Below are 15,208 nucleotides of genomic sequence, written 5' to 3'. Positions count from 1 at the left end.
GATGGGCGTCTGGATGGATGGATGGATGGATGGGCGTCTGGATGGATGGATGGACAGACGTCTGGTTGGATGGATGGATGGATGTATGTATGTACGGACGGACGGATAGATGGATGGAAGGACGGACGGACGGACGGATGGATGTCTTTGTTCACTTGGAATAAAACAAAATTAACTTACAAGAAACTTTTCAGTAAGTTATAAAAGTTTGTTTTGTCAGCAATACCTTAAAATTTTTAAAAAATGATTAGTGGTGGATTATTTTAGTTATAACAAGACGTTTTTCTAAATATTTTAAATGAAATAATCCACCAGTCGAACTAATTTCACCAATATTAAGACATTACTGATTTAAAACCAGCTGATATAACTTACTGAAAAGCTACTTGTAAGCTACATTTGTCTTATTAAAACTAGACCAAAAACACGTGGTGAGATTTTGTGTTTTTGCAGAGAGCAGGTGGTCCAGAGTATTAAAGCATATGAATGGAAAGTTGAGTGGAAGGAAAAAGTGTGGTTGACAAAATGTGGTAAATGAAGCGTATTGTGGATGAAACTGATCCAGGACTGATCGGTTTCAGCTGCTGCAGGAATATGACTAAATATTACAAAAAGTAATGCATCTATTCTGTTTCATTTATCCATTCAGTAATGTTTCACAATCATCTACTGAAGATTGAAGAGAAACACTTCCTTGTTTTATTTACCTTGAAAAAATGATAATAAATCAGTTTGATGAACAACGTTTCTCCTGATCCAGCAGCTAAAAACAGAAACATGACGCAGGGACGACCTTCAGCTCTGATGAGTCAACAGTGAAGTCAGGTAAGCGTTTAACCTCGAGTCCAACCTCACCTTCATCACACACCAGCCAATCAGAAGCACAAAAACTAAACCAGACGACCCTCTTCTGGCAAATGCTCAAAGGCAAAATGAAATCTTATTTATGTTGCAAAGCATAAGGCAGAATGACCCCCACCCTGTGGTCTCTGCAACGGCACTTTGAAGCCTCCCATTGTGTTAACCCGTCGCCTCGGAGACACATGAAAGGACGCCACAACTTTGAAGTCGCCACAAGCACCGACTCTCACCCGGACCACTTATGGCCCGGCGCACAAATCAGACCTACAGATAAATAAATAACAGTCCGTCGTCTTTGTTTCCCGGAAATGAAAGAGGGATTATTGTTCTCCTGTCGGAGCCGGACGTTTGAGAACCACCATATGAGGTATAAGCACAGTCAAAACAAGCAACAAGTCAATTAATCGCATGATAAATGAAAACAGAATCAATCATTTCCATTTGCATGATTTATTATTTTTCTTCTAAAAACATCCCAAGCATTTTTTAAAAAACCACCCAGGTGTTTTTAGGTAATAAGTTAAAAGTGTTTCTGTGTCTGTAAAATGAGTCGTTTCAAACACTTTCGGAATATAAAGTAACAAATCAGCAGGCACTGACCCTTCACCTAGAAACCCCAGAGAAACCCAAGCCGTTACCTAGCAACCCCAGTGGAATTCCACCTGTTACCTAGCAACCCCAGTGGAATTCCACCTGTTATCTAGCAACCCCAGTGGAATTCCACCTGTTACCTAGCAACCCCAGTGGAATTCCACCTGTTATCTAGCAACCCCAGTGGAATTCCACCTGTCACCTAGCAACACAAGCAGAGCTCCAGCAAATTTAGCAGAAAAAAAATTCCAGTTATTCAGGAACGATTCAAAGGGCTCAACAATCGATTTTAATTTGATTAAGTTGTGCATCTTTGGATATTTCATTAAGCGTTCAATCGACCACCGCATGCATCTTGAATAATTCTCTGATTTTTTTTCATTTTTATTTTTTTAGAAAAAGCCAGCCAGCTAAGCCTAAGCTAACCTAATACCGGTCAGTTACAGAATTTTATGCACAAATCTACTCTTGTCAAGTATGGAACTGTTTTAAATAAGTGTTATCTTTGTTAACACTTTTTCTCTTGTCAGTTACATAATTTAAACAGAATCTTTAGATCTTCTGATTAGGAGAATTAATTTCTGAAATAAAAGTTGTTTCTGAGTTGAATCATGACCCTAAAAATTGGAACTGAATCACATCTCTAAGGTTTAGTCCGCTTTAATCCAACTCCAGTCCGTTTGCCTAGAAAGTCTGGTTTGTTTGTGGAGATGTGAATGAAACTCTAAATAAGTGAACTCTGGTCCATCTACAAATCTCAGTCTTGGTTCGGTTGAAGTGAACTCTGGTGTGATTCAAATGCATATGTGAACGCCAAGTGGACTGAAAACCACTCCATGATTAGAAAATGGACTACAGCGCAAGGTATTCTGGGTAAATACAACCAAATGCAAGAGTCTAATGCAGGGGTGTCAAACTCCAGTCCTGAAGGGCCGCTGTCCTGCAGTTTTTAGATGTGCCACAGGTACAAAACACCTGAATCAAATGGCTTAATTACCTCCTCAGTTCTCCAGAGCCTWGCTAATGACCTAATTATTCTATTCAGGTGTGGTGCAGCAGAGGCACTTCTAAAAGTTGCAGGACACTGGCCCTCGAGGACTGGAGTTTGACACCCCTGGTCTAATGCTAACTGGAGAAATGGCTAATGGTCTGTTACTAAAGACAAAACAGAAATCCTCCAACCGCTAAAATCTGTACGACAATTTCTTTACATTTTGTGAAAAAGGAAATTGAGCTCAGTGTCTTCAGAAGTTTTCATGTCATTTCCTTCAGTGGTTCTTGATGCAGCGCCACCACAGGTGAGGAGGGGAACATTGAATTGTTTGACACAATTGGAAGTGTGAAAATTAACAGCAGCAGCTGAAAATATAGCAAATTTTGCTATTTTAGTCCACAATCAAACCAAATCTACCAGACTAACAGGGGTAAAAACAGCCTCAATTCCTACAAACCAAAACAAGATGCTTTCCATTTGAGATTGCTTGATTTACATTAGAAAGTAGCTGGTTAGAGGTGTAGCCCTCGTATTATGACCGGTCGTGTCCTCATCACGGCTTAATGTTCTATTGATTAAGCCTGAAGCCTCACAGGCAGATTTATTCTCTTATTAGGGGCTCGTAATGCCTGATCAGGGCAGATTAAAGGTCTGCCACTGCCTCCAGCTACACTATCATTTAGACCCTTTCATTAGGACCTGATGGCTGTATCAACATAATTAGCCTAAGGATGGAGCGCTGGAAAAACACAGCTGCTGGAGCGATAACAGATTTAAAACTAAACTGGAATACTGTAAGAAGCATTATTGATTTCTGCTTTATAGGATCTCTGATAATCTAAATAAATTAGCTGGATTGTTTCTGTTGGTCTGTAGCAGAGCCATAGTTACTCCATCTTCTGTCCAATGCTATATTACATCAAATTATTAAGAAGAATTTCTTCTCAATGATTAATGCAATGATTGACAACATCAATCCAAGGCTCCACTGTTGGTAGATATTGATTAAACTCAACCTCATAAAATCTTTGTCATCCTTTTCCTTTTCTATACTTAAAACACATTTAACTCTGTAATATTTGTGCAAAATGTTAGCCAGTTATAGGAATTATTATCTTCAAGATAAAGCAACAGATATTACAAAAAGAGTCTTTTTTTTTTCCAAACCAAATAGCTCCAAATAGCTAAATGCCACATTAGCTTAGCGGCTAATTAGCATTAGCAACAGAGAGCCTAATCCCATTTGTTGCTGAGAAATTACATGTTAAAATTAGATGTTGGTGATATTTAGAAAGTGGGAGTGGCGCATACGTTGAGAAATTAATTAATAGAGGAAAAGGAAAAGATTACCAAGTGGGAAAAAAACACTCAGATTACTGCTAACTAGCACAGAAGCTAATGTTTACTTTACAGATGTGTTATCTAATAGTTGTAAAATGGAAGTAAATGAATCAAAATTGTTTAAAAGTATTTTATACATATATGTAGGCAAACATCTAGCCAAGTATATGTTGGGTTGTTTATCAAAACTGCTTCAATTTTTAAATTAAATTAAAACTTTTTTTTTTTACTATTTTTAGGTTAATAGATATTTTTTTATCTAGATTTTTGAAACCTGTTGATAAAAAATGTAATAACATAAAAATTAATCTTCCTGATACTATTATTGTCATTCTTTATGCATATTTTACATAAAAACACCAAGGGAAAAAAAGCACAAAGCTAACATTTCCAACATTTTTAGCATATTTTAAAGTATTGCTCAGTTCGTGATCATTTTTTACCTAAAATAAATAATGTGCCCCAGTGAAAGTGTGGCCCAATTTCAGATTTTTAATGAAACAATTAATCAGATTAATTGTGATTAATCAATTAATGAAAAAATCATCAATTAATTTTGTCAAATATTTGATTTTCATTAACTCAAGTATATAGACTCAAAAAAAGTGAATTTGGTAAAAAAAAAAAAAAAAAAAAGACAGAGCAGTAAACAAACTGTACAAAAAATATATACATCTTCTCAAGTATTAGCTTCACCTGGTTCAGATTTACTAAAGGAAGGCTATTTTATTGCATTTTAGGCAACAAATTGTTTATTTTCTCATTTTAAAAGGAATTGAAGTGTTTGTTTACTTTCATCTTTTTATGTATTTCTAATTTTCCACAAAGAAGCTTGTGGAAAAGTGGTTAAATGAAAAATCTGTAAAATGTGGACATTTTTTTTTACGCAATTAATCGAATAATCGTCACAACAGTCGATTAATCGTCAGCAGAAGCTCTATTTCAGATGCATACAGGCTCAGAAGAGACACCTTGATTCCTCAGGACCACGTCAGGCAAAAATAAAATAAAAAGCAAATAGTGTGTCAAACGTATCCGCAAACACAGAGACAGAAACCCGTTTTACATCAAGGCACATTATCTGCTCCGGTTGCCTGGAAACCAGAGGGAGATACACTCACATGCACAGAATAATGGGTAATTTGTCCCCAGCTGCGTCAGCAACGGGTGGTCAGAGCTGAAGAGATGCTGCTGCAGTTTTAGTTTACAGAGGAGAAAGAAAAAGAAAAGAAAAAAGCCAGAAATAAAAGCAGATTTTTCATCTGCAGAGTTGTTCAAGAAATGTTCAACCACCTCTAATATATTTAAAGATTGGTCTTTATTTGGACTTTTCCTGATTTTTTTCTTTTTCTTGTCCAAACCAGTGAAACCCAAATGCTCATCTCCGATGCTCCTCAGCCGTCTGACATATAAAAACACTGACATGATTTCTCCCACTGCACGGCGACTGCACAGGAATGTTAAATCCGATTACCTCAGATCCAAAAAAAACTCGCCCCTGCTTGCATGCTGAGTATAAAAAGAGGAAAATATGCCTAAAGAACTGCAAAACCCCAGTTACAGTCATGCAACTTCAAAAGAAAACAACAATTTTAATACACTGACTGCTGGATAAAGTATTTGTTTACTGCCCTGCAGCTACACATGGAAATCAGGCGCTGGATAAATCTGGTAAAATATATTTTGTGTTCTTTTTATTTTTCCCTGACGAATCAACACAACGTGACTCATTTTACATAAATCTACAGAAACTCTTTATAAATGGTTTTATCTTATATTTTTTAAAGTTTTCCACAGGTTTTCTTCCTGTTGTTTAGCTCCATCCATCACAACAACTTCAACCAGCTTTCCTGAGCCTGGTGAAGAAAAGAATCCCACAGTCTGATGCTGCCACTGCCATGTTTCACCATGGAGACGGTGTGATGATGCAAAAAGACTAAAAAGCCTAATTTGGTCAAGGCAAAGTGTAAACAGGCCGTCTAATACATTTTTCTTATAAGTGAGACTCTATTAAACTTTTTATAGAGTTAATTGCAGGGTCTCTAATTAATTAGTTGCCATTAATCTCAACAAAATAAAATCACTTTGGTGCTAAATTATTGAATAAATAGACATATGAGATAAACAACAAAGCTATGTATTGTTTCATTCATGAAACTTCCTTAGAGATGTAACATTAGCATTAGCTTCCTGCCACATGTTTAGCACTTAGACGCTATTTTAGGCTAGCATAGCTTCGCTTATTGGCTAACTTCTTTTAGCACAACTTGAACACATTAATAGTCTTTCCCAGCGTCCAATCAGATCGTTTTTGAAGCAGAAATTAACTCCCAGTGGGCTAAAAGAAGCGGCTTTATTGCTGTTGGTAGTGGAAGTCGCTTGTGCGTCAGAGTTACGGTCGTACTAGAAACATGAATACAAAGTTCCGGCTCAGGTCTATCATGTTTGAAGAAAAAGAAAAAATGATGTGATTAATGTTATAAAAATGTTAACTAATTAAAATCCATGTAACTAATTAATCAAAATAACATGTTAAATCCCAGCCCTAGTAAAAACACATTTACAGGGTTTTAAGACTTTTAAAGGCCATTATGAGTGAAATGTAAGACCTGTCTTAAAACAGAAATTAGCCAACATACATATTTTCTAATGAATTTAAGACATTTTAAGGCCTTAATTTTTTTTTATTTTTATTTTTTACAAATATGGACTTCAGACTTTTTAATAATGTACAAACTCTCTGATGTAAATATATTATTTATTTATCTTTTCTATTAAGGTTTTCCTAATCTTTTCCATTAAGGTTTTCCTAATTAATCAAAATTAATGATTTTGATTTAATTTTATTGCCATGTTCCACAACAGCAAAAGTCACGACTGAAATTCTGATTCTACAATCAGATCAAACAGAGAAAACACAACTTTTAGGAATAAAAGCATCTGCTACAGCACTCTGAGGCTCATCTGTGGACATTTCTAAGGCAGATATATACTGCTCAAAAAAATACAGGGAACACTTCAGTGTTCACTTAAATGCTAAAGTGTTCCCTTTATTTTTTTGAGCAGTGTACAACTACATTACTAGAGACAGGATACCAGTTAATCACAGGGCAACACAAAAAAATACCCACATATAGAGAAACCAGTCAACTGTACAAGACCAAATCCGTAACCTTATTGCTGTGCAGAGGTGAACAACTGAAGCTTAGACAGCAAAGCCTGAAGAATGATCCAACCAACCATTCAAACAACAGAAAATTGATCCAGGAGCTCATTATGATCAGATCCAAAGCAAATTTTGAACAAAGAAAGTCTGTAAGTAGCCAAGAATCTTCACATCAAACCTTGGAAACCACGTTATTGCAACAGCAAACAACAAGCTGCTCCTTCACTCCTTAGCGACATATTTAAATGTTTCTGATCTTCAAAACAAATGTAAATATCAGCAAAAAGCAGACCGAGTAAAAGCAGAAAGCTGATTTCAAACCAAACTGGCCTTTTGTGTGTTTTAGTTCGATTTCACCAGCCAGACTCACAGCTAGCAGAAAATTAGCTGCACCAACCCTTAAGAGCTGATCTTAAACATTAGTTCTGCTAACGCTAAAGAATCCTCACCCCTATTGTTTGCAATAAAGAGCAAAATATTAGCTCTCTTATTAATAAAATCAAAGGTGCTAAATATTTTCAAAGTTAAAGAAAGCAGTAAGTAAAAAACTAGCTATGCTATTAGGGGAGAAGCAGAATTATGAAAGGCTAAGTGCACTAAATTATGGGAAGCTAAGTATGCTAAACGTTTTCTAAGATAGCAAAGGCGCTAAGCAATAAATCAGCTGTACTACTAGCAGCAGTGTCCCAACCTCTGCTGAGACCTTCAGAACCAAATCACATAATTAGAACCTGACTGGCAACTTGAAGCAGGATAAAATATTATGCTTCGACTGCATATTTAAGAACTAATGAGAAACAAATCCATTGATATCAATCAGTGTGAACAGTAATATGAAGCATTTTATCAAAATGTAAACAAAAAAATGAAGATTTTTGAATGGTCTAGTCAAAGTAACTGTGGTATGACCCTAAAAAGTCTGATTAAAAGCCACATTTCCTCCACTAAAACCTCATTAAGTTAACTTACTTTATGTTTTCCCTTTTAATTCATGAAATCATCATTTGAAACCACGTCCTGCATTTACTCGGCGTATCTTAGCACTTTTTCCCATCGTAACGGTGATGTAATCCCGAAACCATTGAGGAATGGGTCACTTGTCGAGCAACATTCACGCTTGAAATCAGCCTCTGTAAAGGCTTCGAGCCCAGAGAGGCGGACTCACCCCGTGAGGACGACCACGAAGTCCATTACATTCCAGCCGTTGCGGAGGTACGAGCCTTTGTGAAACGCGAAGCCCAGGGCGATGATCTTAATGGCCGCCTCGAAACAGAATATTCCAATAAAGTACGGCTCCGTGTCGTCCTGGAGGAAAACGGGGAGGAGAAGGAGGGTGGAGAGCGTTCAACGGAGCGTTAAGGCAAGCAGATGTATTCAGACTCTTTCAACCTTTTCACATTTTGTCACTTTAAAGCCACAAACTTCAATGGAGTGTCAAATTCATTTTCATTTTGGGCCAAACTGAGATTGTGGATGTTCTTAAAGGGCCGGTACTGCCAGGATGCTTCGATAAAACCCACCAGCAAATTGTTCAAATATTAATAATTGTCTCTGTCTTYATTAAGTGTTTCTTAAAATGAAATAATATCCAGTTCTTCCAGTTTTTTTTGTTTTTGTGATTGTCTTGCGATCAAAATCAGTGATTTAGAAATATTTGTAAGACATTTTTTATATTTCTGCTTATGTGTGACGGTAAATGTGACTTTTTGTTACTCGCCACATCGAACCCAGATTATAACTTGACTTCAAGTAAGACTGAGGCAGTAGAAGTAAAGTACTGCCACCTACAGGTGGGAGTGAGCATCACTTAAAACCAACATTTTTGGCTATCTTGCAGAAAATTTGCAATGAACTCACAATTATGCATCAGTCTGAAAAAGTTTGGGGATCTCTTGATTTTACATGAATTGCTGTGAAATTTTATGAATTTTGGACATTTTCTGAGTTTCAACATTTAAATTTTTTAACTTTTTTCCTAGAACATTTCTGAAATTAACCTCTAAATTTCGAGGTGGTGGATATTTTTGAGTTCAGATATTTCCTTGTTTTTCTAGAAAAAAAATCTGCAAATTTTTTAAAAACTGTTGTAGCTCAAAAATTCCCGTGCTATTTCTAGAAACATTTTGAAATTAATCTCAAATTTCAGATTTTGACTTTTCATACACAGAATTTTTCACATTATGCCTAGACTTTTTGAAGCTTAACCTCAAAACTTGTAATTTTTTTAGAAATGTTTTCTAGAAATTTCTTTTAGGTTAATCTTAAGAGTTTTTCTAGCAAATTTTCGACTTTTCAATCTCATAAATTTCCTTGTTTTTCAATAAATTTTCAAAGGTTAGATTTCAAAAATTTTTCTACAAAATATTAGACTTTTTAAACTTAGAAAATTTCAGATTTTTTTTCCCCCTTGTAATTTTGTTACTTTTGGAACTCCAAAATCTCCAAAAGTCAAAAATAAAATTCATTGGGAAATTTTATTTTCCCAATAAAATTTCCGACAATTTCAGCTTTTCATACTTTTTTTTAAGAAAATGTTTGACTTTTGGAGACCATAGTTTCCTTGTTTTATCATAGAAACTTTCTGAAAATAATTTCTGAAATTAAAATTTGTTTGGCCGAAATTTGCAAACTTTTCTTTCCTGTTTTAAATAAAAAAAAAATTAAAAAAAACGCAAACAAATCTGTTGTGACTGATAAAATTCACCAAATGCGAGTCAAACTGGATTATTTTTGATGTGTAAAAGATCTCATGTTTTCTTACGTAAACTGCATCAACAGCCTCTCTAGTTGTGTAAACATCTATTAAAGATAAACTACCAGACTCTGAAAACAGCTGAGGAATTCAGATCCATGCCATGAATCTGAAGCGCTTCACTCACCACCTCCACTTGCAGCTCTGTTGACAGAGCTGCGGCTATAATCGCGGATCCTCTGCTCTAATTAAAAGCCATCTTGTCATGTTACATCCTCGAGGTGGAGGAGGCAGAGAGAGGATACTTGTTTTTCCTCTTTGTGTAACCTCGCTAATCACTTTTTTTTTTCATGAGCTCAACACCGCTTTTTGCAGCCGTAATCTCCTCTGAGCCCAGGCAAAACGCAGCCTCCACATCAGGCAACATGTTGCTCACTTTTGTAAAGCGTGAAGCTGCAACAACCTTCAATAACAGGAGGGAGGAAAGTGTTGGACCGCGCAGCTGGACGGATGACGCTGCGCATCTTTCGCTCTGTGGCTTAACAAATGTACATTCTGCAAAGATGTGACAGATCTAGAAGCTGAATAAAAGTAATGTGCTAATGTAACCAAATATAACTAAGCTTTATCTTTCAGGTTACTTTTAGAGGAGCTACTCAAAAGCTAGCATGCTACTTTCACAGACGTTTAAGCTAAGAGACGCAGCATGGGAAGCTGAAAATACTACTGGACACAATATTCACTAGCAAAGTAATCACTGCTTACTACAAAAGTTAGCTGCGCTAACCGTAAAGCACTAATCATAAACATTAGCTAAGCTAACTATAGCCGTTACATCAGCTGTATTTTCCAGAAGCTAATGCTAACGCGCTAGCTCCAATTCATTTCCCGAAAGACTGCAACTTTCAAACACTAGCTTAATTTCGACAACATTGTTTATATTTATTACCTCAATGTCGTAATTTTGTTTATATCTTGTTCTCTACTGTCCTTGTTTTATTTTATTATTGTGTGTTTCTTGTTCGAAATAAAGTTATGGGGGAACGAGAGAAAAACGTGAGGAGAGGAAATACAACTGTCGCTTCTTTCGTCAACTTCAAAATAAGAGCACGAACATAAACTGCCAACTACTTGACAAGTCTTAAAGGTTGATAACCAAAACTTCAACACAGATGTCAAAGTTTTTTCAACTGGAGGTTTACAAAACACCCAAGTAAATTAGTGTTTTAGATTTATCTGGAAACAGTAATTAAGGTAAAGCTAAGCGTTTTCAAGATTAGCAGCGCTAAATGAAAAATTAGCTATGCTGCTGGGAACTCATCCGCTAATAGCATAAGAGTGATGTTTGCAAAATAGCCAATCCAGGACCAGCATTCATTTCCATTGACCCTGATTGGCTGTATCTCCAAGATTGAAAATAAGGAGGACGGTGGATGTTAGCATCTGCGGTCTTGCTAACACTGTTTCCACTGTATGTGTTCATCGATATTTGAGTATTTTTGGTTGTTTTAACTATTAAAATACTCACCTAAGCTTTTTTTTCTAGAAAACTGCAAGAGATTCAGCAAATAACAGGAAAATTTGAGTTTGGGTTTCCATTGTACTCACCAGGCGTTCCGACATCGGCGTTTTGTCGCTAGCAGGTAGATGCTGCTCCAGTGCCAAGACGATGCAGTTGGCGATAATCGTTGCCAGGATCATGTATTCAAACGGAGTGTGAGGGTTAAGGGTTATTCAGGGCATCTCAAAGTACAAACTAGCATCACAATGGTTACATTTGTGGATGAAAAACAGAAAACAAGACGGCTTTGGAAACAAAGCAAGGAAGCAAAAAAGATGTTAGCATTATGCTAGAATGAGCTAAACATCAAACTAAAACTGTGTAGCTTACAGTCCACGTGGTAGGACTGTTACTATATTAAGCAGTGGCTCTTTTTATGAATTACCCTTCTTGTTAACGGTGTTGTTCACTGTCAGCTGGGTTACTGTCCAGTTTATCCTTCCACTAAACTTTTCTTTTAAATCATGAACTTTCAATCGCCAGCTTTTAWAGCAGCAACTTTTTCTGGCTTACCCTTCTTGTAAAGAGAGATGAGTGTCGGTTGGACTATTCTCCAGTTTTTTTTTTCTTCCACCAAACTTTTTTTTTACTCTTGATACAGCTCTTCCAACCACCAACTTTTTMAGCAACGACCCCCATAACTGCAAAGAAAATATAATAAATAAATGCTTGAAATATATCAATCTGACATATTTATTAAATTGAGATTATTTGCGTTTTTTTAAAACTGGTTTAATCTTGTATTTTAAAGCGGAAAGAGCAACATGAGGAGGTGTTTTTATATATATATACATTTATATTTTTTTTTACAGTGCTGAAGAGCAGCGTGGGCGAGTTCAGCACCACGGAGAGCGACTCCAGCTGAAACAACAAGGCGGTGCTGAAGTCACGGACRTGCAGCTTCTTGCCATCATGTCTTCAGATAAGCGTGGATCAGATAGACGCTGTTCGCAGCTTTTCCTCGTCTCCGCGTAATCAGGAGGAATATCTGATTAGTGTGGAGGAAAAGTCCCCAGGTGACATTTTGAAAAAAAGGAACCTATCAGGGAAACACAATGAAGTCTTTTCAGCGGCTCGGCAAAAACGTTGTTGTGTCAGTTAAACAGAGATAAGGTGAAAGCGACAGGTGCAGCCGCAGGAGACAGACAAAAACACGAGGCTGGAGCGCAAACTCCAAACTACGGTGGCCCATCAGGGTCATTATACAGAAGGAGAAACAAAAGAGTACATTTCTGAGAAAAAAAAATCAAAAATTCTGAGATCAAGCTCAGAAATTTTCTAGAAAAAACGTGGAAATTCCTGATTTTTTTTTTTCTAGAAAAATTCTGAGACTGATCTCAAAATTTCAGCGTTTTAGGAAATTTATGATTTTTTACAAGAAAATTCCTGAATAAATGCCAGAATTTCAGAGTTTTTTTCTTAGAGATGTTTACCTTTCAGGGTTTTTTCGTGGAATCGTTTTACTCTTTAAACGTGGACATTTCTGGGATTAATCTGAGAATTTCTGAGTCTTTTTATCAAAGAAATTTGATTTGTCAAACTTGGATATTTATGAGGTTTTTTATATAGAAAATGGCTGAGCTTAATCTGAGAATGTTTTAGCTTTTTTAATAAGACATTTTTGACTTTTGAAAATCAGAAATTTAGAGTAGATTCCTAGAAAATTTCAGGATTTTGTTTTTCTCAGAATTGYTGAGTTTCCAAACTCAGAAATGTCTCTTTTTTCTACAAAATTTCTGAGATTAATCTCAGAAATTCTGAGTTTTTTTGCTGCTTTTTTTCTATCTGCCTTGACCCAAACCTGTCTTTGTAAAACTCACATCAATAAGTAAACAGAGAGTACAGGGACGCTGGCTGCTGAAGGATATGGCCACTCTGTTATTCGCTTTGCATACTTCCTGATGAGGTTGTCCTCACGGAAGATGAACAGGGAGCGGTTGACCGTGAGGCAGTTCTGTTTGACGGGGTTCGGGTTGTAAATGGCCATGGTTCGGGCTCTCTGGGCCATGGACTGCTTGTACATCCTCTGCCCGCCACCGCCGCCGCCGCCCCGGGCGCCCCCTCTCCCGGCGCCCGGGGCGCCTCTCCCTCCGCCGCCCGCGCTCCCTCCATAGCGGGTGGGTAGATCGTCTGCGAAGCGAGCCATTCTGGAAACGCACAAGAGGGGAAATCCGAGCTGGTGTCAGTGGGAGTGAAGGGGAGACGCTTCATCCAAAAACCGGAGACAGAAACGGGAAAAATGGGCGGCTTCACTGCGAACCACCTGATCCCGATCCTTTCCATTTACTCATCCTCTGGGAAACCTGCGGGGGGGGGGAAAAATCCAACTTTCATTGAGGCTGTGGAGGAAAACCCGCTGAGCYTGACTCAGCCCAGAATCCAGGCAGCATCGCCTCCGGAACACCAGTTGAAGCGTCCAGCATCGGCGCCAAGCGGGAAACTCCGTCCTGCTCCCAGAAAGGTGAGGAGGAAACGGGAAAAGGAATGAAAATCCCAGCGGCAGCAGCAGCAGCAGCAGCGGAGGTCCGGCGGTTCCTGCCTGATTCGCTCTGGATGAAAAAGCGACTCCTCCGAGGAGCGTCAGGACGCGCGCATGTGGCCAGGCGGGAGCGCGCACACGCTCAAACATAATGAAGTTTGGAGGAAAACAAACACGATGGAGGATTAGAGTTAAACTAAGGAAGTCAAAATGAATAAAAATACGGGAHGAAATTMAGAAAAATGAGAGGATAATGTCTGAACAGAATAAAGACATAATAAAACGACGGTAGTGTCGAAATACTGACTTTATTTTTGTATTATTTCAACTTTATTCTAGAATAATTTTGACTTTAATCTCTTCATGGCTGAAAAATAATCAGGAAAGAATTATGATGTTTAAAYAAAGAAAATCTCCCATCATTAGTTTTAAACCTTTTTAACCATTATTCTTAAAAAAAATCTACAAACCCAGAAACCTTTTCACTTTTAGTTTTAACYACTACGTCACTGCTTTAATTCAGTAAAAGTAGCTTTGAATCAACAACAACATCTTAAAATTTGGTTCAAAATAAATTGCAATGATTTTATCATTTAATATAAAGTGACTTTAATTAATGGTAAAAGAAATAAAAWTKTTTAATTTTTTTTCCTATTACAGTAATGAAGATGCATGATGAATTTGTTCTACTCACAGTACAAACCTAAAAAAACAAAGTAAACACCAGAAATAAGAAGTGAGATAAATAATATATTCCATCATTTTTCTATGAATAAATAACGACCATCTTCGGTTCTGCTGATGATTAGGGTGACATCTGGTGGTTTGGTCGCAGTACTGCAATGCAAAATTGAATAATTAATTCATTTGTATCTTTTAATGCATTTCTAATATTGTATGAAAAAAGCGTGAAGTAGTTTTATGAAAAATCTGTAGAATGTGCCTTTTTCCTCAACCGATTAATCGATTAATCTTTAGAGTAATTGTTAGAATATTCAAAGAATCTGTCTCTAAATGTTCCGGTAAGTAGGGAAAGCTTTAATAATCCCACGTCATATTATTTTAAAGGTTTTGGATGCGATTGCCACACCTTTGTGTGAGCGCGGAGTTGTTCAGGGTGTCGTGCCTCCACACCGCCCAGCGGACACCGTCACCTGCGGCCCCGCCGCTCACTCCGTCCAAGGTKATAGTCGTGTCGCATTCCCGGACGGATTCTTCGTGGACGGCTCTCCATGTCGGCTCCAGAGGCTCCGCAGTGAAAGTCTCTGGCTCCTCAGCGGGGCTCGGGTTCTCTGCGACCCGTTTGGGAGTCCTCCTGTCGGGGGACTGGACCCAGCTGTCCTCGTACTCCGCCCCCAGCGTCAGCATCCGCCACGACCCGAACGTGGCTGCGCGGACCGCTGCGGGAAGAAATGTAACATTTTAAGAAGACATTTTTATGGCAAACCATTAGTGTCAAAAAATTATAAAGGGCTGAAACTCACTATTATTTTAGTAATGGATAAATCCATCAATTATTCTGA

At 37.6% G+C, this 15,208-nt stretch overlaps 1 protein-coding gene across 1 annotated transcript; it reads right to left on the bottom strand.

Moving 5' to 3' along the window:
- Positions 1 to 4,929: 4,929 nt before the first annotated feature.
- On the bottom strand, positions 4,930 to 13,931 carry LOC103473949 (voltage-dependent P/Q-type calcium channel subunit alpha-1A-like). The gene is made up of 4 exons (XM_017307837.1): positions 13,075 to 13,931; positions 11,254 to 11,359; positions 8,119 to 8,258; positions 4,930 to 4,978 (listed from the first exon to the last, which is right to left on the bottom strand). The coding sequence occupies exons 1-4, from the start codon at positions 13,350 to 13,352 to the stop codon at positions 4,945 to 4,947; spliced, it is 558 nt and encodes a 185-aa protein (XP_017163326.1). The 5' UTR covers positions 13,353 to 13,931; the 3' UTR covers positions 4,930 to 4,944.
- Positions 13,932 to 15,208: the final 1,277 nt, after the last annotated feature.

The sequence above is a fragment of the Poecilia reticulata genome, linkage group LG12 (assembly GCF_000633615.1).
Source record: "Poecilia reticulata strain Guanapo linkage group LG12, Guppy_female_1.0+MT, whole genome shotgun sequence".
Lineage (NCBI taxonomy): Eukaryota > Metazoa > Chordata > Actinopteri > Cyprinodontiformes > Poeciliidae > Poecilia > Poecilia reticulata.
Note: the sequence above shows the minus strand (reverse complement) of the source record. Positions and strands in the feature narration are given on the sequence as shown.

Coding starts and splice junctions, on each gene's coding strand:
- LOC103473949 (XM_017307837.1), bottom strand. CDS start 13,352: ATGGCTCGCTTCGCAGACGATCTACCCACCCGCTATGGAGGGAGCGCG. Junction 8,259..11,253: donor CGCCGATGTCGGAACGCCTG/GTGAGTACAATG, acceptor GTTTTCCTCCAG/GACGACACGGAGCCGTACTT. Junction 4,979..8,118: donor TTCGTGGTCGTCCTCACGGG/GTGAGTCCGCCT, acceptor CTAAAACTGCAG/CAGCATCTCTTCAGCTCTGA.